Below are 26,761 nucleotides of genomic sequence, written 5' to 3'. Positions count from 1 at the left end.
GCCTTGGAAACAGGTCGCCTGTCAGTTCAACAGGAGTGCTGATTTATAACCAGCTTATCAGGTACTGTAGGAGTCAAGGACTTGGCAGCTCAAGGAAACAACAGCCTTAAACGGCGGAATCTGGTCTGAAGATTTGTCTATCTGCCCTTCTTCCCCCCAATTTGTTCATTTCTTTTCCTTCAGAATTCCTAGGGAGGGGAAAAAAAAACCTTCTCAAACAAAGTCTACAAATTAAATCCCTGTAGTTTTAGCACTTGGAGTTGTTATAGATCTGTCCCTGCTGTCTTTTCAACCATCCGCTACCGATATGTACTCTTCTCAGGTTAAATAAACAGCGTATAACTTCCTCCCCACCCCTACAGCAGTTAGAAGGATGAATCACCGAGTAAAAAGAAGTTGGCTTAAATCCTGTCCTTCTAAGTAATTTTTTTTTTGCTACTACCCAAAAGAGCCAGTAAACAGAAGCCAAATCCAAGAAGCTGTTTTATTGAAGAGTCTCTGCTCATAATAAATAGAGCTGTAGAACAGAAGAATGGAGAGGGAAGGGAGAGCAATACACAATAAAGGCTGTGGAGTCACAGGAATCTGTGTTCTAAATACAGAGACACACATACACACAGCTTCACTCTCCTTCCAAGCATTGCTTTCCACGTGGACTACAACCGCAACCAACAGACGCATTGGCTAAGATGATGGGTATTGAACTCCCATCTCCATCACTCCTGGGTCAAGGAGTGGATGATGTCTTTCACCAGCATGGTACCAATTAGCATCTTCTCACTGTTGATGGTAAGCTGTGCCGAGTTGTCCGGCTTCTTCTCCAGCGTGATCAAGATGAGACATTCTCCGCTCACTGTTTTAGCAGCAAACCTGGCCAGGAGAAAACACCAAAGAAAAAATGGCAATGAAAACATGGAAGAGTAGCTGCAAATAAGGGAATAATGTTCCTAACCAGTGGCTTTCTGGATGCAGCAACAAAGATGATGAGGGGACTGGAGACTAAAACATACGAAGAACGGTTGCAGGAACTGGGGATGTCTAGTTTAATAAAAAGAAGGACTAGGGGAGACATGATAGCAGTCTTCCAATATCTCACAAAGAAGAGGGAGTCAAGCTATTCTCCAAAGCACCTGAAGGCAGGACAAGAAGCAATAGGTGGAAACTAATCAAGGAGAGAAGCAACTTAGAACTAAGGAGAAATTTCCTGACAGTTAGAACAATTAATCAGTGGAACAGAAGTTGCCTCCAGAAGTTGTGAATGCCCAACACTGGAAGTCTTTAAGAAGATGTTGGCTAGCCATTTGTCTGAAACGGTATAGGGTTTCCTGCCTAGGCAGGGGGTTGGACTAGAAGAACTCCAAGGCCCCTTCCAACTCTACTATTGTATTGTATTGTACTGAATGTGAATGCCCCATAATCTCCAAGGTAGAAACCAGCAAGATGAAAAAAGCAGAAGATGGTTGGAGGAAGGAAATCGGGAGTTTCCAAGTGAGGTCAGAATACTCTAAGTCAGGGGTCACCAACCTTTCGGACCTCAGGGATCACAATTTTAAATCCCGCAGACCACTAATATGATCTGCCTAATGACCACCTGGGTCATTAGGCTGGGTCATAACTCAGTAGCACTCAGTCCTCGCCAGCCTGCCCAGGCTCCTTAAGGCCCCGTTTCCTCGTCCTAGTTGGCCCAGTCACCCAGCTGGCTTCTATGCCCAAAGTGGCACTAGAATTCACTGTTTCCTGGTGATTGGCTAAAAGTCACCCACTCTTCTGTCGTGCTTGAGGTGGGACTAGAACTCACAGTCCCTTGCTTTGGTGCCTTAACGACTGGACCAAACTGGCTCTGTTCGGCTCAACATCTTTAGCAAAATAGTGTCCAGATGTCCTTCCAAAGAGAGGATCTGCAATGGATCCAAGGAATCTCTCCTTTCAAGAGAGGATCTCATAAAGACGGCCAGGACTAGGGGAAAAAAACCAGCAACCATTTCTTCACCTGTACTCTTTGTCCGAACCGCAGGGCACCCGGCTAACATTGGCAGCTGCTGTCACCTTTTGCACAATCACGTGGTCACTCTGGCAGGTGTCCGGGAGAGTCAGCTTCTCTGTGATTTCACTCATCCCGGTTAGCTTCCCTGGAGGTTAGGAAAAGACAAAAAACAATTCAGGCATTTCTTTCAGCGTCATCGTAACTCGAACGGCGACTAAATGAATGGCTGTGAGCTGTGGACTTACCTGTACTAGGCCCTGTGAAATGACCCTCCCCCCTTCGTGGGCTAATGTGTTTCAAAACGGATGCCATCTTGGGCAGGGATGAGTAGCTAGTCCATTTTTACAATCTGCGGACTTCAACTCCCAGGATTCCTGATTTGGCATGGCTGGTTCAGGAATTCTGGGAGTTGAAGTCCATAGGTTGTAAAGTTGCCATTAGATTGTGTCTAGGTCAAACTAGGACTGGGAGATCTGGGTTGAAATCCACCTTTAGCTATGGAAAAGTCACTTTGGGTCAATCACTGTCCTTCAACCCAACCTTTCTCACAAGGGGGTCATGATTGGAAGAAGTCAACAACCTCTCTTACGTTTCAGAAGGAAAGACAGATGTAAGTCAAGCACGCCAACAATTCTACCTTACTCCTTGCTATGTTATGTACAGAATCCAAAACGGTGCTTCCCTGCAGTTTAGCTAAACGAAAGACACCGATTAAAGCTCTCCAAAGTTAGGTGGGAGCAAGTCAAAAATCATGGGTGAACATGCAAACTCTTGTGGGGTATGTTGCACTCACTGGTGCAATGCATTTTCAACCCTTAAGCGAAGACCCTCAAAAGTCAGCAACCTTTTTAATATCGAGCACCATTCCAGGATTAGTATATTTTTTAATTAGCCATGGGAACGGGCAATTTAATAAGTTAATTACTGGAGGCAGCTTTGCAAGAACTAGAGGACTCATCTGTGAATTGGGTCTGAAGAGTTCTCGTGCCAACAGGCGCTTCGTGGGGGCATGCAGAAGGTCTGGTGCTCAACAGCAGCCCAAGGAAATGCCAAGGAGTCTGTCCAAGGCACAGGAGGGAGGAAGAATGACCAGGATGGAAGCAAGAGCAAGGGGCTCAAAACCCCCAACCTCAATCCCTCTGACCAAGACATCTGCCTGGCGTTGCTTGTGGTGAGAAGCAGGGTAGGAAAGACATGCAGAGGTAGGCAGAGAGAAGCTAAGGGATAACAATGCTGGACGCCTTAGACTGGATTCACACAGTCCACTAGGCCAGGGGTTTCCAAACCCATTTAAGATGTGTGGACTTCCAGCTCCCAGCATGGGGGATTCTAGGCATTGAAGTCCCCAGGTCTTAAAATTGCCAAGGTTGAATGCCCCTGCACTAGGCCGTGTTACTTGATTAAACCAGAACTGGCTGGATTCAGACAACACATTAAATCCCCCCCCCCCCCAAACAAGCAAGCATATTATGGCATGGTATCCTCGGTGTGCAGTCACACGATCAAATTTTGGGCACTTGGGAAAATGACCACACTTACAGTTGTTTTCTGCATCCCATAGTCATGGGAGTGGGTTTTACGACAGTTTTGCCCAAAACCCTGAAGTTATTTCTTGGGTTTGGCAAAACTGCACCCATGATGAACCATTGGTTTGCTAACAGTCGCATCTAGATCGTGGTTGTCCCAAAGGTGCTTTTTCAAAAGGCAGACGGACTTTGTTTTTCCTAGAAGACGTTTCGCTTCTCATCCAAGAAGCTTCTTCAGTTCTTGGAAAAACGATAACATCCCCTCTGATGGAATGGTGATTAAAAAAAAAAAGGTGTTAGAATGTGTGGAGATGCATAGGCTAACAATGGAAATAAAAGAAAGAGGAGAAACAGAATACTATGTTAGATAGATAGATGATAGATAGATAGGTAGATAGATAGATAGATAGATAGATAGATAGATAGATAGATGATAGGTAGGTAGGTAGGTAGATAGATAGATAGATAGATAGATAGATAGATAGATAGATAGATGATAGATAGATAGATAGATAGACAGAGACAGATAGATAGATAGATAGATAGATAGATAGATGATAGATAGATAGATAGATAGATAGATAGATAGATAGATAGATAGATAGATAGATATAGATAGATGATAGCGAGCGAGCGAGAGAGACAGAGAGAGATGGAGATGTTATTCAGAGGTGGGTTGCCAATTTTTTCACTAACGGTTTGGGCATGCTCCTGCGCATGCACAGAAGTGTCTGGGCGGGTGGGTGGAGCCTCCTGGCACCGCTACTACTGGTTCGGCCAATCCGGGCTGAATCAGCCGCAACCCACCTCTGATGGTATTATAATAATGGTATACTGTATAGAATAGATACACACATAAAAGAAAAGGAAAAAGAATGCAAGTAACTTGTATGTACATATTAGATATACCGATACCGGAGCGTTGTAAAGATTGAAATTGTGTTACAAAAGGAAGACAATTGTTCCATTAAAAAAAGAAGAAGCTTCTTCAGTTCTGACTTGAAGAAGCTTCTTGGATGATAAGCGAAACGTCTTCAAGGAAAAAGAAAGAAAGTCCCGTTGCCTTTTGAAAAAAGCACCTCTGAGACTCAGTGTCCGTTTAACAACCGCACAGCGCCTTTACGACTGCTGCAACAACAACAAAAATAGATTGTGAAATTGTAAAATGTGAGTGTCATGATTGTGATGGGCAGGCTCCATGACGGTGATAAGTCGAGGACTCCTTGTATTGATCTTGAATTAGGAGGTCCAGGAGAAACAGAGAGTAGGGCTCAGGTCTACAGGAAGAGGCAAGAAGGGTGTCCAAGACAGAAGCCATCCTAGCATTAGGAAGAGGGAAAGGGTGGGGTCAGCCTGTTTGGAAAGCAGTGTCTGTGCTTAGGGCCAGCCAGACAGGAAGGGAGGCAGGAGAACGGCAGAGCCATTTGGACAGCAAGAAGAAAGAAAGAACAAAGAAAAAGAAAGAAAGAGAGAGAGAGAGAAAGAAAGAGACAGAAGGATAAAGAAGGAAAAAGAAAGAGAGAAAGAGAAACAAAGAAAGAGACAGAAGGATAAAGAAAGAAAAAGAGAGAAAGAGAAAGAAAAAGAGAAAGAAAGAGAAAGAAAAAGAGAGAGAAAGAAAAAGAGAGAAAGAAAAAGAGAGAAAGAAAAAAAGAAAGAAGTAAGATGGAAGGAAGGAAAGAATAAAGAAAAGAAAGAAAAAGAAAGAAAGAAAGAAAGAAAGAAGAAAGAAGAGGAAAAGAGAAGGGAAAAGAAATCATTTGGGGAAGTGCAGCTGGCACTGTGACCGAAGGAAGAGAAGAGGCGTAGCATGTGGGGCTGGCACTTACCCACGACCGTCCTTAACAGATGCTCTATGAAAAAAATAATAATGGGAGAACGCACAAGGCAGCGGAAAAGAACAGAGCACAACAATTAGCACCAGCAGAGTCCAGGGATGCCGTCCCTACAGCCAAGCAGGGCAGGAGGAGAACACAAGGGGTCTGGAAGGATGTCCCCCTTCTGGGGCAGGAGGCTCCTCTCCCACGTCTCTACTGACCAAGGAAGGGCAATGCCCATAGTAAACCCACAAGCTTAGGAGAAAGAGAAGGTGGCACGGGCAGCTGGAGGACAGACGGACAGGCCTCAACAAAGAAAGGCAATCGATCTATTGGGGGGGGGGGTTTGCAGAATACTGTTTTAAAACATCTGAAAGGCGCATAAAAAGCAGGCAGAGTTTGGCAGTGGCCACCATCTTGATGTCTGACTACCACCCCTTGAGACCTCTACCCCACCTACATGCTTCTTTAGAGGTATATTGTCCCTGAGATTGTCTCCCAGGGACATTTGTGCAACTTTGGAAGCAGTGGGAAATGGTCAGCCCCATTTCCAGATGGCTGGGGTCTGTCTGGCCCATGGTCCTGTGTGGGCTGCCCACTGGGAGAGTTCATACGAGGCTGGAGGGAACCATGAAGAAGTCAACATGGACCTCCTTTAGCAGCGGTTGGCGCATTTGTTTATGTGAGCGTGTCATGAAATACCTGGCCCTTTCCCTGTTTCTCCCCCCCCCAAACTGACTCACCTTGCTCCTTCTTGAATTCGTTTTCGCTCATGAACACTGGAGCCATAAGCTCCCCAACGGGCGATTGGATGGACAGGTAGAACTGGCGGGTATGTGTGCTGGAGACAGAAAAACACAGCAGCCAAACTGAGCCAAACATTTGCAGTGTCTTAAGAGAAATTGAATTATTTGCCAAATCAACTCTGCAATTTCTCTTCCTATTCTCGTAGGCTCTTTCATCCCTCTGCTGCAGCTCCCTGTCGCCAGTCGGCTCCACAATTGATAGGGCTTTCGGTTAGGACAGGAAAAAGGACGCCGCGCTAGGAGGAGACTCTATGGTGTGGGAATTGGACTTCTGGTCAGCAGAGGGAAAAGGATACCATGCTAGGAGGAGACTCTATGGGGGAACAGGACTCCGGGTCAGCAGAGGGAAAAGGACGCCACGCTAGGAGGAGACTCTATGGTGTGGGAACCGGACTTCTGGTCAGCAGAGGGAAAAGGATGCCACACTAGGAGGAGACTCTATGGTGGGGGAACCAGACTCCTGGTCAGCAGAGGGAAAAGGACGCCACACTAGGAGGAGACTCTATGGTGGGGGAACAGGACTTCTGGTCAGCAGAAGAAAAAGGACGCCACACTAGGAGGAGACTCTATGGTGTGGGAACCGGACTTCCGGTCAGCAGAGGGAAAAGGACGCCACACTAGGAGGAGACTCTATGGTGGGGGAACTGGACTTCTGGTCAGCAGAGCAAAAAGGACGCCACACTAGGAGGAGACTATGGTGTGGGAACCAGGCTTCCGGTCGGCTCCAGAATTGAATGGTGGGGGTGGAGCCTCGTGGATTCCTTCAATGGACCAACCATTGACCTTCAATGGACTTGTAGTCTGATGGTTTGGTTGCTACTTCCAGAATGATAATAAATTGCTGGAGGGCAGCCCTGAAAAGCAGTCACCTTTCCCTTCCCCTTACAACAGGGGTGTCCAAACTTGGGAACTTTAAGACTTGTGGATTTCATCTCCCAGAATTCCCCAGCCAGCCATGCTGGCTGGGGAATTCTGGGAGTTGAAGTCCACAAGTCTTAAAGTTCCCAAGTTTGAACACCCCTGCCTTACAAATTTCCTAACTCCATCCAGTTGGCATCTACCCGAAACAGAAAGTAGGACTAGATAAATTCTTGATCTCTTGCAGCAGGACTCATCCTTGGGTTCTTCAATCCCATCCGTCCGGACCGTTGTGTAGGAAGTTGGGGAAAAGCACAACGCTGCAGCAAAATGAACCACAGCAAGTACTCACCACAGTTGGAAACTGGCCACCTGGGTAGAGTCACAGAAGTCTATGCCCATCACCACGCTGACCGTTTCCCCAGGGGCCATTGACTCTGCGAGCGGAGGGAAAAAAGGCAGAGGAGGATGTTAGGGGAGCCATTGTCTACACCTCCACTAGACCAGGACAACAAAGAGATTTCCTCAACTCTCAAACAGCCTGCAGCGAAACATGTCAAATGGCCAGGAGCCATCCTAACTACATTGGGAAGTTGCATTTCTGGACCACAAATTAAACACGTTGCTAGCACTGATGGTGTTACCTAGTTAGGTGTAATGAAACAAGCATCTCCTCCACTCTGCCAACCCCACTCCCTATAGCACTGATGATGTTACCTAGTTGAGTCATAAAATGTCTGCAAAAAAACAACCATGTGTCGACTCGCTGAGCTTTCCTGACCTGCTCCCGAGTTGCCATAGGCCGGGGGATGGGAAATCGCACCTCGCAGCTACACCGAGGAATTCACACCTCAGTCAAAACAAGACAACAGCTTAGCCAGTCGAAGTCAAGGCCATCTCCAGGGAGACCTTCAATGGCTGGAGGGAGGGACTTCTACGGCCAGCGAAACTGCTTTGTTGGGGAATGGGAGTGGTGACACTCTGGGGGGAGGGGGAAACAGGGTCAGAGGCCAAGGTGCGAACTGGGTGAAGCCAGAGCTGGCTTCATCTAGGTAGTGCCGACATGGCGCTCCTAATAGACAACTGGATTTTACTTGCTAAATGGCTTGAAAATTCTTAATTTTATTAGGGCATTGGTTGGTATCTTGACACCATGCTCAGAGAGCACTAAGGATGCCATAGTCCTCCTCCTCCTCCTCCACTCTGCAAACCCTCCTCCATTCTCGCACTGAAGATGTTACCTAGAAAGGGTCATGAAACGTTTGCAAGAAAACAACGAAGCTCAGATAGCACCAAGGGCCCCACATCTCAACCCTAAGCTACAAATATTCCCTTCTATCGGTGATCAGTATCTCCTAGGCTCACCTGAAGATGCCTCCTTCCCAACACCGTTCACCACTCATCCCAGAAAGCCTTATATACACCCGTGCCCCGTACCAATCTCCTTGAACTCCTGGATACGCATGCCGGAGAGAAGTTTGGGCTCAGTCACACGGACGTTTTTCACTTCAGTTGCCATGTTATTGCAGATCTGGATCTGTACCGCTACCATGCGGGGGTCAGGAGCAAAAGGCTGCCGGCTGAAATAGTATTCCACCGAGAGGCCTTCCCCGGTCATGCGATGCAGTAGCTCATATTTCTTCACTGCCCCAAAGACAGGACTGATCATCTACAGATGGGAGAGCAAAAGAAGGAGAAAACCACAAGGCAGGGCAATCAAATGGGTGCCAGGCCTGGAAGCCATCTTTCGCATTGGGCCTTCAGACCTGCCACATTCAACGCCACATGTGGGAAAATGGGAGGTGGGATTAGATGGAGTACGGGAGTTATAGATAGTCATAATAACATTCCTTTCTCAGAGAGTCAAGGACATCTTGCCCTGCGCCCGGAGGGGTGTGACTGGGAGGCATCTCCAGTTGGGACGGTGCCTGATTGGATCGTGTGATGGACATATGGGTGCTGGGCAGGGACTTGGACTTTCGTTTGGGTGGGGAAAACCTGGAAGCTTTCAGATTTGGGTTTTCCCAGATGTGCCAATATGACATCTCTAATCAAATGGAACTTTGAGGAACTTTTAAGTCTCGGAGTCTTCTTTCATTGGGGGGGGGGTATTACTTGGAACCCTGAACACAAAATTAAAAACATCTCTCTTCAGAAATTACTACATTTCTATGGATAAAAAGAACAATCTCCATACCCGATTGGTTTGGGGAGAAATCTATCTCCTTTTAGAGCTGTACTAGGACCTTGTTACAAATCAGGAGCTAGAAGCCAAAGAAGCCACCAGAATGGCTGTCAGCTTCTCAGTAGGGTTTCAAACAGATGTTCTTCCCGGTCTTATTTGCTATGGATTGAACCTGGGATAAGCAAGGTCTTCATGCTGAGACCTCTCTCTCATCCTTGGCCCATTTCAAGTCATAGACCCCACACCCAAGAATCAATTTTCCTACAAGCACAGCCAGAAAAAGCATCGTACCTTTAACATCCGGCCATAGAATTATCCTAACTTGGGTTGTCTTAATTGCTGTCTTGCAGCCATGTCAACAAAAGAAGAGCAATGCATAGTCATTAGTACAGGGGTCTGGAGCCACATGTGGGTCTTTCGTCCCTGTGCTGCGGCTCCCTGTCGCTTAAAATGTGTGTCACAACCGCCGGCACACAATTTATTGAGGTTTTCAACCCATCTTTTTCTTTTCGGAGTTCAAAACGTTTTTTTGCTGCATGCAGAAACAAAAACTTGTTTTTTCTGTAGCCGTTCATTGATTTCATAAATGCAACCACTTTTCTTTTCTGTGGGAAATGGGTCCGAATGGCTCTTTGAGTGTTTTAAGGTTGCCGACCCCTGGATTAGTACGTTGGAGTAAATCTTGTGCAGTTCAAATTCTAAGGTCCAATCTCAACTCGATCCAGCTCAACTCCCGTCCCTGTTTTAAAAGCGTGTTCTATCTCACAAGTATATCGAGGGGACTGTAAACGGGTGAACGCTACATTTGCTGCTTTGAGGTTAATAGCCTTTAATGTCTCCCTTTCCAAACTAGAATCACAGAGGTCACTCACCGCTGTAGTTAGAGAAGTGTCAGTCAAGGTAAGTCCTTCCAGGTCGGTCACGAGGCTAGAGGAGAGAACTGGGCTGCTGGTAATCGGCTGCAAAGATGGGGGCGTGACTGTGGGTTGAAGAAGCAGAAAACCAAGAATCAATATTGCATGCCTCAAGACTGATTCAAAGTTGAGGGAGAAAATAATGGAAATAAGACAAAGACATGGCTGAGAACGAAAACGACTTAGAATAGCCACTCAATGCAAGCTAGATAGATTTCAGCACCATGGACAGATCTCATAATTTAGATAGCGATGTCATTGCTAAATTGCTACTGAGGTATTGATGTGCTTCCAAGGCATGTTGAGTAGATAACAGCCATGGATATGGTTATGTTATTGGTCCATATGAAGCATGGGGGATATGGCTGCGTAATTAAATGCTTCTGCATCCGGAGTGGTTTATCCACTAAGATAAAGGTCTCCAAAATTGACAGCGTTAAGACTTATGGACTTCAACTCCCAGCATTCCTCGCCAAGGAATTCTGGGAGTTGAAGTCCACATGTCTTAAAGTTGCCAAGTTTGGAGACCCCTGTAACTAAACTTAGGGGCCCCTGGAGGAGGAAGTCTCCCATCATTCATGGAAACAAGACAAGTTTCCTGCAAGGGAAGGAACACAACGAGGGGGGAAAAATAGGAACAGAAGAACAACAACAAAAAGGCACATTTATGGCTCTTGGACATATTGTGAAACAACAACCCGGAACCTCATTTAAAGTAGTCTTCCACAAGCTCACACTTTCTGCCAAAATATTCATGACTGGGAGAGACATGGGAACAAGGTCAGCCAATGAAGAGGCACAGCAACTAAATCGGCCAGTGGGAGCTTAAACAGATCTGAATCTGTGCAGAGAATTGAAACAGAAACTTAAGCAGTCTGCTGCTCTGAGAAGTAAACTAGCAGTCTGTCTGGGCTTGTCTGCTGACATGAAACTAACTGCTTGTGTTTGCCTCTAACTCTCCTGCCTTGTGTTTACTTGGAAGAACCTCCTGTTGGTATTGTACATTTATCCATCTATTCTTATGTATATGAAGAGGTTAATGAATCCAGATGAATCAGTTACCTGTGTGTGCTTTCTGGATTTGAATTTATGCAACAAACTCTGATACTTTCCAAATGCACGGACTTCAAATCCTTAGAAGTTTCCCAGCCCACACGGCCATTGTTAAAGATTTGAGAAGTTTAAATCCATACATCTACCAAGTGCCCAGACGATGGGAAGCTTGATTAAAAAGTAATTAAAAGGTACCCCAGGGGAATAGTCTTAGAGAAGGATGAAGAGGAAGAGGGAAAGGCGAAGGAGGAGGCTCAGAAGGAGGGTTGGGTGAGGAATGCTTACAGTCATCCAGATCAAGCAGAGAGATCTCCTTTGATCCTTTCTTGGGTGCTTTCGGAGGTGGTTTCCTGCTGGAAAGCTGAAAGAGAAAAGATTAAAGGAAACGGAAGTCAGAGATGGAACTACGACGCCAGGCAGGCCTGATGGGGTTGGGAATTGTAGAGGCTCCGAACAGCAAATGAAATTAGATTACACTGGAGACGTGCTCAATCAGAGAGTTAAATAATATGGTTCTAAATGTATTTATTTGCTTATATCCCACCTTTATCATTTTTATAATTAACTCAATGCAATATAAAATGTTCCCTCCACTTCCACACAACAACCCTGTAAGGTAGGTTGGGCTGAGAGAGGGACTGCCCCAAAGTTACCCATCCAGCTGTCATGGCTAAGGCGGGGCTAGAACTCACAGTCTCCTGGTGATTGGCTAAAAGTCATCCAGCTGGCTTTCATGCCTAAGGCGGGGCTAGAACTCACAGTCTCCTGGTGATTGGCTAAAAGTCATCCAGCTGGCTTTCATGCCTAAAGTGGGATTAGAACTCACAATCTCCTGCTGATTGGCTCAAGGCCCCCTATCAGACTTTCATCCCTAAGGCAGGGCTAGAACTCACAGTCTCCTAGTGATTGGCTAAAAGTCATCCAGTTGGCTTTCATACCTAAGGCAGGACTAGAACTCATAGTCTCCTGGTTTTCAGCTTAACGTCTTCCCCACCAGACCAAACTGCTCTTGCATGGACCCGGTGCCCACGTTTTTCATCCATGCCCCACCCCTCTCGCCCCTTACCAGCTTCTTCTTCTTGGATTCCTCCGCATGAGGTTTCTCCGGTTCAGACTCGGATTCTGACTCGGTTGAGCTACTTTCAGACAAGCTGTCCTCTTCAGACGAGGAGGAGGTCGAGTCTCCCTTTGCTCCCTGGGGGGATAGTTTCTTCTTGCTCCTTTCCTTTCCTCCCCCTCTTCCTCCTCCTTCTTCCTCCTCCTCACTAGCATTTAGAGGGAAGAAACGAGAGAACTGAAACGTGGGTCGTCTCCTTATTTCTTGTTGAGATGGTGGACATCTTTTCCAAGTCCCCCTTACCCTGTCATTGGCTCCGAACTCCATTTAGAATAGAGTTGGAAGGGACCTTGGAGGTCTTCTAGTCCAATCCCCTGCCTAGGCAGGAAACCCTATACCATTTCAGACAAATGGTTACCTAATCTCTTCTTAAAAACTTGGAGCATTCACAACTTCTGGAGGCAAGTTGTTCCACTGATTAATTGCTCTAACTGTCAGGAAATCTCTCCTTAGTTCTAAGTTGCTTCTCTCCTTGATTAGTTTCTACCCATTGCTTCTTGTTCTACCCTCAGGTGCTTTGGAGAGTAGCTTGACTTCCTCTTCCTTGTGGCAGCCCCTGAGATATTGGAAGACTTCCATCATGTCTCCCTTGGTCCTTCTTTTCATTAAGCTAAACATACCTAGTTCCTGCAACCGTTCTTCATACGTTTTAGCCTCCGGTCCCCTAATCCTCTTTCTTGCTCTTCTCTGCACTCTTTCTAGAGTCTCCACATCTTTTCTACATCGTGGCGACCAAAACTGAATACTGTACTGGTTAATTGTCTTCACTGTTAAGAGGTTTCTCCTTAATTCTAGATTGTTTCTCTCCTTGATTAGTTTCCAACCATTGTTGCTTGTCTTGCCCTCCGGTGCTTTGGAAAATAAACTGACCCCCCCCCCTTCTTTGTGGCAGCCCCTCAAATACAGGAATACTGCTCTCACCCATAATTCTTCTTTTCTTTAGCCTAGCCAAACCCAAATCCTGCAGCCGTTCTTCCTATGTTTTAGTTTCCGGGCCTTTGATCCACTCTGCAGGAAGGAGGTCAAGGGTGATCACAACCATGTGATGGAAGCCTCATCTCTTTGTATGTGTTGTGCAACTCACACCCGACTCACACCCTGGAGCCTGCGCGACGCTTGGAGGCTCGCGGAAGGCGCTAAGACGCATGCATGCACACTGGGTGCATCCATGTGGGCGCCGCGGGGCCCGTTCCAACCGTACTGATTGGAACCGGATCCAGAATCCACCACTGGGGCAAGCGTGCCATTGCCGTTCTTCTGGTTTTTGGCACACACTTGCATGCTGGCCAGCTGGTCATTGTGGGTGCCGGAGCACCAGAAAACAGCCTGAAAATATGCCAAAAACAGGCCAGTTTTCGGGCCATTTTCAGGCTGTTTTTCAGGCCAAAAAACACCCTGGAAAATGGCCTGAAAAACTATCAAAACTGGCCAGAAAAACAGGCATGCACACACTGACCAACTGGTCTTTGGGTTTTCGGTGCATGCATGTTCCGGTATGGGCACAATGCCAACCTTGCCGGGTGACTCTACCTGCCCGCACTCTCCAGCAGACCTTTCCGGGAAGCTTCCCCCTTTGTCTTTTTCTTCTTCTCTTCCTGCTCCTCCTCCTCCTCTTCCGACTGGTCTTCGCTCTCTTCCTCCTCCTCTTCTTCACTACCGGATCCCGATCCACTCTCACTGCCGCTTTCGGATCCACTCATGGTCTCGGGCTCTGGAAGCAAGAAAGCATAGGGCAAAGCTCACTTAACATCTGTCCCGTTTAGCAACGGAAATTTTGGGCCCAACTGTGTGTGAAGTTCCCAAGAGATGACCTAATTAATTTACAAGCCTCGAGGCAAAGTTCAAAAAACAAACAAACCCATTCACTTATTAGGATCAACATCTTGGCATGTTCTTCTGTGGAGCCAAACTGATTTCCACTTAATGGCCTTAATGGAACTTTACCCCTGTGTCCCCTCCCCTCTGCCTGTGTCATAAATCACATTCACCAACAAGGTTATGGACATGAGCATTCACATGTCAGCTGCAAGAATGTGAGACCTGACTCTGGCCAAAAGTATGCATGGAATTCTCCTCCCTTCTCTATGCCAACTTGATAGTAGTCATGGAAACGCTTTACATGTTGACCCTGTGGTCGTAAGTCAAGGACTAGCTATACTTCAATAAGTTGCTAAGTGAACAGCCGTCACAAGTGGAGGACTGCTTGTGCTCAACTGAAGCCCTCCTCCGCCATTCTCACCACTGTCAGCAGATTCCGTCGCTCCCGATTCACCCTCCGAATCCGAATAGAAGGGTTTCTCCACCTTCTCCTTCCTCTTCTCGCGGCTGGTGCACTTGGTCCATTCCGGGACCTGGATGGAGCCATGACGTAGGAAACATCATTGCAAAGACGGTACTGAAAAAAAACCTACTACAACAAAAGGAGCAAAGGAAACGAGACTCGAAGACCAGACCGAGGCCGGGCTTGGTTTCACGGGAGAGGAGCATTCAGTGACATCTCCTTGGTTGCAGCTGGTAGTGCATGTACGCCATGTGCCCACGAGAGGGGAGAGGCATGCACCCTTATCAGAGGGGGGAGGTTCTAGAAGATGTTGATGGGATGCAGCCCTCAAGAGGGTCAGCTAAGGTGAGAATCTGAATGATGAGGCAGAGATGATGGCGTATTTCTGCAGTTCGGCATTGACGGCCATGCACTAATAGCTGCGCGGCAGGAGCTCTGAACAGCCACGGTTCGGTGAGATTTCAATTTTAGTGGCCTGTGAGTACGGTAGACACGGCATGCAACGGGCCAAATTTCCACAACAAAAACTTGCAAAAACTCAAGTAACAAACGTGATTCAATCCATCCTGCCTTTAATGGACCTTGGCGAAGATCTGGAGGCCTCCTCCCTCCACCCCGTCCGTTAAAATGAGATTTCATTGCACCTGAAAAGCAGGCCTGTTCAGAGTCCAGTTTAAATTATGCCCCAAGGAGGAAAAACCTAGAAGTTCTCCTGATGCTGCTGGATAGAAATTCCCACAATGGCCATCTTGGCAGGGCTGTTGGACGCTGTAGTTCAGGAACCTCTGGAAAAGGTTATAGGTTCCTCAGCCACAGCATTTTTGCTGCACACGGCATCCCTTCCGAAACCCCAAATCTCCTCCCATCATCTCCTAGCCTAGTCCTTTTAACTCAAGGGCTCGCCAAACCTGGCCATTTTAAAACTTGTGGACTTCAACTCCCAGAATTCCATGCAAGCTGGAGAATTCTGGGAGTTGAAGTCCACGAGTCTTAAAATTGTCAAGTTTGGAGACTCCTGTTTTAACTGTCCAGGATAGATTTTTTTTTTGACCTGCAGCCACTGTTGAAAGATTTATGTGTCATAATTTAGATCAAAGATGTCCAATCTTGGCGACTTTAAGATGTTGTGGACTTCAGCTCCCAGTATTCTGACACCGAACTGAAGAAGCTTCTTGGATGAGAAGCAAAACCTCTTCAAGGAAAAACAAATCGAAACAAAGGAGTGTCCAGTTGCCTTTTGAAAAAGCACCTTTGTGACACCCATAACCTGGATGACTGAGAATTTCTATCGATACCCCTTTCTGATCTGCGATGAGAATGGAAATGTGGAACGCCTTCGCTAAGAGAGGTCCTATATAGCTTTTCATAATCATATGTTCAAAAGAAGCCCACGAGCCCTTTTTTTCAGTCCATCAAAAAGTATTTTCAATCTTTAGGATTGAAGTCCTAACTAGCACACAGTCAAGAGATGCACAGCACAAGGGAGAGAAGCTGGAAGAGGAGGAGGAGGAGGAGGAGAATGGAAAAGCATAAACTGCACACACAAGCTCCACCTCTTTGGGTCCACCCAGTAGCCCAATGTAGCTTCCTCTAGGATCAATGGAGTCTTCCTAAAAAAATAAGCATGGGGTGTAGGAACCAACCTCTCATTAAAACAACAACAACAGAATGATACATACCACTGGATAATGCAAGCACAAGTGATCTGAAGAAGGTATGGCCACAACAAGAAATGACTCTTGTACAAGTCAAGGACTGGATGCATTGACATGTTGACACTCAATGATTTCAGAATATCAAGGAGTAGAACCAGCTTCAAGAGTCCCCACATCCCATCATCAATAAAGAGAAGGCCAGTCCTACCTCCACGTTGCGCACGGAAGGATCCGGAGCTTCGCTTGGCCAATCGGGAAGCTCCTGGTAGCCCACCGCTTTGGCGTTGAGGAGGTGTGAAAGAGAGCCCAGCTGGAAGTGGTCACGATCTGGAAGGAAGGAAGCAACCGGCAAAAGTCCTCTCCATTTTGAAGGCCATGCCACCAACTCCTACCCTCAAAACAATGCTGTATAGCACTGCACACCAGAACAACTAGACACAAGAACAGTTTTTTTTTCTCCTGAATGCCATCGCTCTGCTACACAAATAATTCCCTCAACACTGTCAAACTATTTAATCAAGTCTGCATTACTACTACTATTAATCTTCTCATTGTTCCTATCACCCATCTCTTCCCATTTATGACTGCAGGACTGTAACTCTGTTGCTTGTACAATTTATATTGTTTGTTTCCTAGTATGATTTGATTGCTTATTTGTACCCTATGACTATCATTAAGTGTTGCACCTTATGATTCGTGACGAATGTACCTTTTCTTTTATGCACACTATGCACTAAGCATATGCACCATAGGCAAATTCCTTGTGTGTCCAATCACACTTGGCCAATAAAGAATTATCTTCTCTTCTCTATTCTCTTCTCTATTCTTCTCTTCTCTATTCTCTTTTACTCTCTATTCTTCTCTTCTCTCTTCTCTTCTCTATTTGTCTCTTCTCTTCCCTATTCTTTATTCTTCTCTCTTCTCTTCTCTTCTCTTCTCTTCTCTTCTATGGTCCTTCAACCATCCCCATTTGGTCCGTTGCCATGCCTTACCTTTGAAAGAGGACTCCAAAATGGGAGCAGGCTTTTGTGCCAGGAAAAGCTTCTTGGCGTACTTGCTGAGGGCACCGCTCTTCTCTGTGGGCACGATGAGCTGGCGGATGAAACGAGCGCGATCCCGAATGTCATAGTTCTGGTCGTACTTGGCCAAATTCAGCACATACTGGGTCAGCAGCTTACTCTGTAGGTGCCAAAGCAACGTGGCAGAGAACAAAAATGATGGGTCAGTCTCAAATTACTAGCTGGGCACTTTGGGGGCAATTCCTGGCAACGTCTTACACCAGGGGTGTCCAAACTTGGGAACTTTAAGACTTGTGGACTTCAACTCCCAGAATTCCCCAGCCGGCTGGCTGGGGAATTCTGGGAGTTGAAGTCCACAAGTCTTAAAGTTCCCAAGTTTGGACACCCCTGGTCTTACACCAAAAGCTAGAGATTTCAATTACATGCATCAATATAATAAATAAAATAAAATGTTATGTCATAAAATAAATAAAAATTAAAACAATTAAATATAATAAAGTTAGACGATCTTCCAACTGTAAAACATATTAATTTAGTCTCTTCCATGAATATACACATCACTCTGAATATTGCAAGGGAATTATTTTATATCATTGGAATCTGGAATTTATTGGTTTCTTCCAGCTCTTTAATAGCTGAACTCTCCATCTGAAATTTTGTCTTTATTTTTAAAAATGTATGCCTCCCCCTTGCAAGGATCTCTAGCTTTGTTAAGATAAAACTGTTCCTAATTTTCCCCCCCTTCTTTCCATCTGCTAAAACATGTACAGTAGATGTTCACCATTTAGGGTGAAAATGGATTTAAGTCGCAGCTGGACTTTCAGATTGAGTGAATCAACTCTTTATTAGATTAAATATATGATAGCAGGCCTATCCAATAGTTTCTGGACTTTTTTTTTCTCCAAACCTTTCTGGACTAGGGATACCATCTGAAATTTGAACCTTTGATTGAAAAGTTGTTGCGTATTAAGAGGCCCCTTTTTGAAATATTTAACTGTCATCCTAAGATGTGCAATAGTTCCACTATAAAACATGTCTACCTACGCTTTGTTTTACTTTGGAAGTTAGGAGGCATTTGATATGTCTCTCCTTGACCAGTCTATGACAAAACCTTTAGGTACCAATCTACAGTACCTGGCTATTTTTAGAAATGGCCTTTGTCAGGATGATGAGTTAAGAACTGACCAGTTGTTGCGATGATGTAATGCTGGGAATGAGTAAGCAAGGTTTTTGGGCTGATAACACTTTAAGAGCCTGTAATAAGAAGAGGCCCTGTTGGGGCATATCTATCTCTCCCTATGTGCTTCCCTACTGTAATTGCTGATTGCTGTTGTTTAAGGTTTGACTAAAATCCGTGTATGTATATAGTCTTTGTCTCACATAGTCACACTGTACACACTCTGACAATCTTACCTGTTTAGAGTTGGTCAGATAAAGTTTGGCTGCAAGATTGATGACCTGCAGCTTCACAATGTCCTCCTCACTGGTGAAAGACTTGGCCATCTTGCGCAGAACGTCTGGGGCAATCTTGGGCACATGTTCACAGTATTCACCAATCAACCATAAGATACTGGCCCGGGCCATGGGAACCTATACACAAAAGAAAGTGACGTTTGGGCTTTCCTCATCCTCTCACGGTCCATCGCATGCCACCCAAGTAGAGGCTCTTCCTCAGCTCTTGTTCAAACCTGGATGTTATCGGTCAGCTTGGCCATATGCTTGATGATCTCACTGTGTTGAGATGGCTGCATCTGTAGAAGCTTCTTAATGACAACCACCGACTCGGCCACCACCAGTTCTAAGTAGGATGATAGAGAAAATAGAAAGGTAAGACATAAACCAGACCAGCTCAACTCTTAAGAGAAAATGAGATAAAAGTCTCAGGAGATCTGAAAAAGACATCACAGGCAACTTCACAACAGTTGTTCTGAAGAACATGGCAATGGGCCACATACTGGCCTCCCTTTCTTAACCCTTAAATTAATAACAGAAGTTGCCTCCAGAAGTTGTGAATGCCCCAACACTGGAAGTCTTTAAGAAGATGTTGGATAGCTATTTGTCGGAAACTGTATAGGGTTTCCTGCCTAGGCAGGGGGTTGGACTAAAAGACCTCCAAGGTCCCTTCCAACTCTGCTATTGTATTGTATTGTATTGTATTGTATTGTATTGTATTGTATTGTATTGTATTGTATTGTATGTATACAGGTATGGATATAAAGGGGAAAATGGAGGTATAACGGATGTATACCGATGCGGAAATGTTGCAAAGATGACAGTTGTGTTACAAAACTGGGGGGAAAAACTTGTTAAATAAAAATTACTTTAAAAAAAAAAACATTGCCTGCATCATTGTTCTATCTATTTTTTGACCTGGTTCCATCATCTTTGGAGCATTATCAAACAAACAAACACACACACACACACACACACATACACACACAAATATGTTCCGTGATTTGTCCACATTATTGCAAGACATTATGTTGCTTCTAAGCGCATGATCTCACCATCTCGGTTGGAGAGCAGCTGAACGAGCCCGTTTAGACAGGTGTCCCGGACTCGGCCGATGTTAGTGGCGCAACGGCCAATGGCCTGAATTGTGGCTGCCACAAAGTCTTTATCCATGCTCCGGATGTAAGTCTGCAGGAAGAGAAAAAACCAACATTTTAAACCAAAATATATCAAAACAAAAAGAAATAATTGCTTCAGTTAGAAAAGTTCATTATCATCTACATTATACCCCGAGTTGGGGGAAAAAACCATCCGGGGCTAAAAAATTTCTATATATTACCTGAAATTCCCGCAAAATGGTAGAAATGTTGGTTTCATTAGCCAGGTTGGTCAAAACTTCCAGCTGGCAGGATAGGGGAAAAAAGCAGAAGAGGTAATGTTTGAATGTCTTTTAATATCACTGCTTCCTTGAGCAGGCAGAAAAGCAAGCATGGTAGTTTGAAAAGAAAAGAAAATGTGTTGTTTGGAAACCGATATATTTTGGGGGTACGGGGTACCTGAACTAATATAAAGTACCTTGAGGATCTTAATCTGGGTGGGATCAGTTGATCGGATGTAGAAGCTTTTGAGGTAGGGCTCAAACATTCCCTGGAGAGGGTGGGGGGAGGAAGAGGGGGAAGAGAGAGAAACAGATTCAGTTAAAACATTTGTAAGATTCTCTGGGTTTCTAGAAATCAAAAAAAGATTCTCTTCGGGATTTATAATTGCTCCCTCTCTGACAAATGGAATAAGTGGAATGTGAGAGACCTTCCCAAAACATGGACCCACATGTCAATAATTCCCAGCTAGACAAGGAAAGAGGCACTTACCCTACGCTTGATGGACATGGTGGCGACATTCTGAAGCACTACATATTGCACCTCACTGCAAGACAGATAGATGGACAGTCATTAATCAGGTTGGACTGTCTGGAGATCCTCTATCATCAAAAATGGGATTATTCTTAGTTGGTACAAGAACGTTTAGTGAATATCTGCTTTCCTCAATCAATCGTTCTCCAGAAGGGATGGATTTACAATTCCCATTTCTAGCCAGCAGACAGGAGTTGGAATACCTGTGTACTACAGTACTACTTTGAGAAAAAGCTTATTAAACTGATGGATGTGACCTGCTATGGGTTTGCGTGGGTTTGGGAGAACCCATAGCTAACATTATGGCCGATTCGCAGAAGCTTCAAATCCTACCCCTGGCCTGCCCTGCCCATCCCACACCGCCCCTTCCAGGACTCTCCATGCGGCCCGGGAAGGGGGAAAACAGCCCTCCTGGTATTTTCTCTCTTTCTAAGGGACCGTCCATTGTGACAAAATAAGATGCAATCAGGAGTTGTTGGAAACTGGCAGAAATGCCTTGATTGGGTCACTTTGCTGAAGGGACACATCAGAAAAAGGGAAAATGAGGTTCTGGGATTGTAGAAAGTGGGAAGGAAGTATCTGCAGACCTGTGGCTTCTCAGGAGACGCACCAGGGCCTTAGCAATGACCCCAACTTCAGCCTTGGGAGCAAGATGGAAGTAGAGCTGAGCAACTGACATCACCACCTGGAAAACAGAGGTGGTCATTGTTGTTGTTGCCCGCCAGCGCTAACCAATTAGCAAACTAATTGTCTCCTGCAAACTCCACTCCCCTTTCGCTCCTCTTTTATTTCCTCTGGGAGGGGCCATTCATCATCCACCTGTGGCCTTACTCCCAAGTCGACTCCTGCTCTTTAGCTGTTCCCTTTGTCTGGAAATTCTGTGCATGCGCACACTGGGAACAGGTTCCAGCTGTTTGTCTACCTCACTGATGTCTGGCTCTGAAGGCAGCTGAGAATTGGTATGAGGGCTCTGGCCCCCTCTCTGCCTCCGACACGGAGCCCTCAACAGAGCCTTCCCCAGACTCCAGGATGGCCCATGTTCCTCCCCAACCTCCACACTGTCCAAATTTGCTGCCAGCTCTGCTGGTGGGCCACAACACTTAAAAAGGGCTGTAAAGCACTGTGAAGCAGTATATAAGTCTAAGTGCTGTTGCTATTTTCACTTGGGTCCAGCTAGCTCCAACCATTTCCTATTGGCCCTGTCCCCTTTTCTGAGGGCAGCCACAAAACGGCATGTCCCTTCAAGTTAAATTGGCATGACTATGGAAAATGCCCTTGCGTAGGGTCTATCTCCCTTTCTTCTTTTCTTGTTCACCCATTTTGACGGGGGCTTCTAAATTTTCAAGGCGAGCTTCCCCCCCCCCCCAACCCCAAGAAAAGGGCTCACTGCAGCATTGCGGCTTTGCAAGAGGGGTTTGGTGTTACGCAGTAGTAACCGATGATCAGGATCCATCACGTAAGGCTTGCGCTTTGCCAAGGGCATTGACTTGGCCTCGTCGTCTTTGGCATCTTCTTCTTCGGATCCGTAGAAGGTTTTCTCGGCGCTCTCTTCTAGGAGAGATTCCTGTCCCTCAGAAAACAACAAAAGGTATTTGAGGTTGATTGTGGGGTCCTTCCCCCCACCCCCCAATCTGCAAGCAACTTCTAAAACGGCTCTACCCTGTTTCCCTGAAAATAAGACCTTCACGGATAATAAGCCCAATCGAGCTTTTGAGCGCATGCGCTAAAATAAGCCCTCCCCAAAAATATTGCAATGCAGCAGCAGCCATGAGGTGACCACGCTCACCGCCTCCTGAACCTCAAAAATAATAAGACCTCCCTGAAAATAAGGTCAAAAGAAAATAAGACCCTGCCTTATTTTCGGGGAAACATGGTACATGACTTCTTTAGTTGAGCTCACTGAGCCATCAACGCAACCGTCTGATTTAGTCCCCATCATTATGTGAAATCAAATGGCTTACTTTGCATAATATGCTATATGTCAGGTTTCCAAATAGCATCCAAAATTAAATCAGAATCCAAGGCAATGTATTGCTCAAAGTTCCAATTTATTAAGAGAGCTACATTGGCACATCTGGGAAAACCCGAATATGAAAGCTTCCCATTTTCCCCACCCAATTGAAAGTTCAAAATCTTGCCCCCCCCCCTCCACATCCACAAGTCCATCCCATGGTCCAATCTTCCACTGCCATGCTGGCAGCTTCCACCCACCCAGTTCCGGTCAGGTGCAAAGACAAAGGATGATCTTGGCTTTCTAGAAAGAATTTTGTTATGGCTACCTATCATCAGACTCCGTACCATTCCCCCTCCCAATTTCCCACAATAGAAAATGCGTAGTAGAATAATAGTATCAAGTGTGGCAGGCCAAAAACCCAAAAGAAAAGAGGGCTGCAGGCCTGACACTATGTACTCCAAGAACAAATCAATCACATTTTGGTTCAGTAGGGACGGTCTGACTCGCCGAGTAGACAAAGACAACTGTGCTTCTTGCAATCACAAGCTATTCGGCTCTGTTCTATTCAAGTCGAAGATGCAGTGTGAATTGGGACATCCTGTTCTAAGAACATAACAAGGCCCTGGGGGGGGGGGGCTGCCCTTGAAATGTGGTTGCTCCAGGTTCTCACAGCTAATAGCTCTGACCCCGGTCACCCTGAGACTATTACGGTTTTAACTGAGAAAGATTCAGGGAATGTAAACAACCAGTTTGTTGGTATCTCCTTTTCTCCAATGCACCATTAAGCCTCTGAAAAAGAGATTCGGAACATTTCCGTTCTAATGTCCCTCTGAGGTATATCGATTCCAAGTCGAAAATAGGTTCCCTTCTTGGGATTCTTGTCCTGACGGGATTCCGGTCAGGCCCCAAGAATCAAGAAAGACCTGTGAAGTGACTTCTGAGAAATGTCCTTTATTGTTCTCCTCGCCTACAGACAGAAATCATGCCAGACCAAAGCAATTATTGGAGTTCACTGTACGTATACGCTGAGAATGGCTTCTTGACTCTTTTTTTTCCCTCCCAACCAGGCTTCGCCATCTCTTACTCCTCTATTATGCGGCTCCTTCCTTCAGGGAATCCAGACTGCATTCCACCACACTACCCTTTCCCATCTCAATTGCATCGTGTCAGAAGCACTGAGGTGCTTCCAGGTTGAAAGGATTAGCTGGCGACATCACCGTTGCCCGTGGGAAGCCCAGTTTGGGGGGGGGATCCTTTTATATCCCCAGCCAGGGGTGAAATTCAGCAGGTTCTGGCAGGTTCTGGAGAACCGGTAGTGGAAATTTTGAGTAGTTCGGAGAACCGGCAAATGCCACCTCTGGCGGGTCCCAGAGTGGAGTGGGAATGGAGATTCTGCAGTATCCTTCCCCTGCCATGCCCACCAAGCCACACCCACAGAACCGGTAGTAAAAAAAAAGGTGAATTTCACCACTGTCCCCTGGAGGAGCTGGAGCAAAGGATGGGTATTCACCCCGCCCCATGGCAGCACTTGGGTCTCGAACATGGGCTTGCTAACCTCCAATCCACCTCAATACATCTTGCTAAAAAGAAGCTTCTGAGAATGGTGCTTGGATAAAGCAGCGGTCACCAACCAGTGGTCCATGGAGAAAATGTTGGTGGTCCACAGAAAAATTATTTGCATTTTTTATATTGCACTAAATGCTATTTATCCTTTTTAAAAATTCATATTGGTCATCCGCAGGAGTCAAAATGATGAATTTAGTGGTCCCTGAGATCGGAAAGGTTGGTGACCCCCTGGGATAAAGCACCACATCCTATTCAGGGAGCTAGTAACTAAAGGATCTGATAAGGCAGGGGTGTCAAACTCAAGGCCAGGGGGCGCGGATCCGTCCCATGGGGCCGCCCTGGAAACATTGAAGGACCGGGCCCACGGTGCCTCTCCGCGGCCCTCCTGAGCTCTGTTTTCCACCACGATGGCCTCCTGCAACCCTCTGCCAGAGAAAACAGAGCCCGGGCAGGCCACGCACCCCTGAGCTCCGTTTTTGCTGGGAGAGTGCTGGGGGCTGTCGCGGCCAAAAACGGAGTCTCAACGAGTGACATCGAACTGGCCACGCCCACTTCAGCCACACCCACCTCAGCCATGCCGGCCACCCCCAGACCCCCAAGGTCAAACACAACCCTGATGCAGCCTTCAATGAAATCGAGTTTGACACCCCTATGATAGGGGGACCCCCAATGCCACCCGCTGCTCGACTCACGTTCAGGTTGGGGCTGAGGAATTGGGTGCGGGCATAGCGGGTCAGCATGTTAATGATGACCACCTGGCCCCATTCCTCCACGTCGATCAGCAGGTTGCACAACTTGCGGTAATTCTTGTGAATCAGGTCAATGCGCTCGGGGCAGACTTCCTCGAACGCCATCACCACGCTGCCGGCCACCAACTGGACAAGAAGACAGAGAACACAATTCCCACATTAAGAGCATGGGCAGATTCAGAGCAGAGAAACTTGGCAACCCACCTCTGAATAACATCTCTCTCTCTCTCTCTCTCTCTCTCTCTCTCTCTCTCTCTCTCTCTCTCTCTCTCTCTCTCTCTATCTATCTATCTATCTATCTATCTATATCTATCATCTATCTATCTATCTATCTATCATCTATTTATCTATCTATCATCTATCTATCTATCTATCTATCTATCTATCTATCTATCTATCTATCATCTATCTATATCTATCATCTATCGCAATAGCACTTTTTTTTTGCAATAGCACTTAGACTTATATACTGCTTCACAGTCCTTTACAGCCCTCCCTAAACGGTTTACAGAGTCAGCCTATTGCCCCCCAACAATCTGGGCCCTCATTTTACCCACCTCGGAAGGAGGGAAGGCTGAGTCAACCCTGAGCCGGTGGGACTCAAACTGCCAAACTGCTGGCAGTCAGCAGAAGTAGCCTGCAGCCCTGCATTCTTAACCAACTGTGCCACCGCAGCTCATAATCCAAACAGTATCACTTGGGCAATCCGTTAATCTACAACAGTCACGCTCAACTTTATGAACGTTAAAAGTGCATGGACTTCAACTCCCAGAATACCTTCCTCAGCATGCTGTGGAATTCTGGGTGTTGAAGTCCATGCTTAATCTTAAAATCCACCAGGGTTGAGAACTGCTATCTCAAGATGCCATTCCTATAGCGTTTTGCAAATCCATTTTTCTTTCTTTCTCAATGTTCTTCCCTTATCTCCACCCGTTCCCGAGACAGTCTTACTCACCGTGGTCTTATCGGCCAGCAGCTTCTCAATGACCTCAATTAACTGGTCTTTCTGGTCTGAATCAAGGCTGCAAGGAACAGACAAAGCCATTGGGTGCATAAACCTTTCCCTAAAAGCTGAGTCAGCACACTGTGTCCTACCATAATGTTAGTTATTTCACGTTGGGATCTTTGAGAGGAAGGCAAAGAGAGGCATTTAAACATGATTCACTGTTTGAAATTCACATGCCCGCCTCATCCCTTCGTTCACACAGAAACATATATCTGTATATGTGCTCTGGGTGTGTGTGTGTGTGTGTTTAAGGCACAAAAGCCCACAGTAAAACCTAGGATCACATCAGGAGTGAAATCCAGCAGGTTCTAACAGGTTCTGGAGAACCGGTAGCAGAAATTTTGAGTAGTTCAGAGAACCGGCAAATGCAACCTCTAGCTGGTCCCAGAGTGGGGTAGGAGTGGAGATTTTGCAGTATCCTTCCCCTGCCCCGCCCACCAAGCCACGCCCACAGAACTGGTAGTAAAAAAAATTGAATTTCACCACTGGACCACATTACACCCTCAAAAGCTTTGGCAGTTACCCCCAATTCCTTACCACAAAAGGAAACCATCTTTAAACACATTCGAGAAATCATATTAACTGTCTTTAATGAAAATGAATTTATTTATTCAACCCATATTTATTTAGCTTTTTACCCTGCCTTCTCATATATTTGCCCTTGATCTGTTATGCTGTGGGAAGCCACCTCCCTGCATACTTTTGAAAGAACAAACGTGGCCCTCAGCCAGAAATTTTGCACACCCCTGTGCAAACAGGCAGGCAAAAGGATGTGAGCCAAGCACACTGTAATACAGTATTTAACACCTGTGTGTTAGGCTCTTGGTCATTTGCTTTAGCACTTATATATCTACCTGATTAGATTTAGATTTTTTTAAAACCTTGCATGTATTATGTTTATAAATAACC

General features: G+C 46.0%; 1 protein-coding gene across 2 annotated transcripts in view; it reads right to left on the bottom strand.

The window, feature by feature from the left end:
* Window positions 1–470: 470 nt before the first annotated feature.
* The window catches only part of AP3B2 (adaptor related protein complex 3 subunit beta 2), a 39,642-nt gene continuing 13,351 nt past the window's right edge, over window positions 471–26,761 (bottom strand). For both annotated transcript variants that reach the window (XM_081964798.1, XM_081964797.1), the window contains exons 6-27: window positions 25,802–25,868; window positions 24,790–24,972; window positions 21,965–22,141; window positions 21,165–21,262; window positions 20,536–20,590; window positions 20,243–20,314; window positions 20,007–20,069; window positions 19,723–19,855; window positions 18,904–19,013; window positions 18,629–18,805; window positions 17,189–17,375; window positions 16,405–16,523; window positions 14,500–14,611; window positions 13,791–13,971; window positions 12,210–12,408; window positions 11,429–11,504; window positions 10,049–10,155; window positions 8,429–8,660; window positions 7,344–7,428; window positions 6,071–6,168; window positions 1,991–2,129; window positions 471–870 (exon numbers count right to left, since the gene is read on the bottom strand). In XM_081964798.1, coding sequence (XP_081820924.1) covers window positions 717–870; window positions 1,991–2,129; window positions 6,071–6,168; window positions 7,344–7,428; window positions 8,429–8,660; window positions 10,049–10,155; window positions 11,429–11,504; window positions 12,210–12,408; window positions 13,791–13,971; window positions 14,500–14,611; window positions 16,405–16,523; window positions 17,189–17,375; window positions 18,629–18,805; window positions 18,904–19,013; window positions 19,723–19,855; window positions 20,007–20,069; window positions 20,243–20,314; window positions 20,536–20,590; window positions 21,165–21,262; window positions 21,965–22,141; window positions 24,790–24,972; window positions 25,802–25,868 — 2,824 coding nt within the window. In that variant the 3' untranslated portion in view covers window positions 471–716. The remainder of the gene's footprint in view (window positions 871–1,990; window positions 2,130–6,070; window positions 6,169–7,343; window positions 7,429–8,428; window positions 8,661–10,048; window positions 10,156–11,428; window positions 11,505–12,209; window positions 12,409–13,790; window positions 13,972–14,499; window positions 14,612–16,404; window positions 16,524–17,188; window positions 17,376–18,628; window positions 18,806–18,903; window positions 19,014–19,722; window positions 19,856–20,006; window positions 20,070–20,242; window positions 20,315–20,535; window positions 20,591–21,164; window positions 21,263–21,964; window positions 22,142–24,789; window positions 24,973–25,801; window positions 25,869–26,761) is intronic.

Source organism: Natrix helvetica, assembly GCF_964273705.1.
Source record: "Natrix helvetica genome assembly, chromosome: 12".
Lineage (NCBI taxonomy): Eukaryota > Metazoa > Chordata > Lepidosauria > Squamata > Natricidae > Natrix > Natrix helvetica.
The sequence above is the reverse complement of the archived record's forward strand: the minus strand, read 5'-3'. Positions and strand labels throughout refer to the sequence as shown.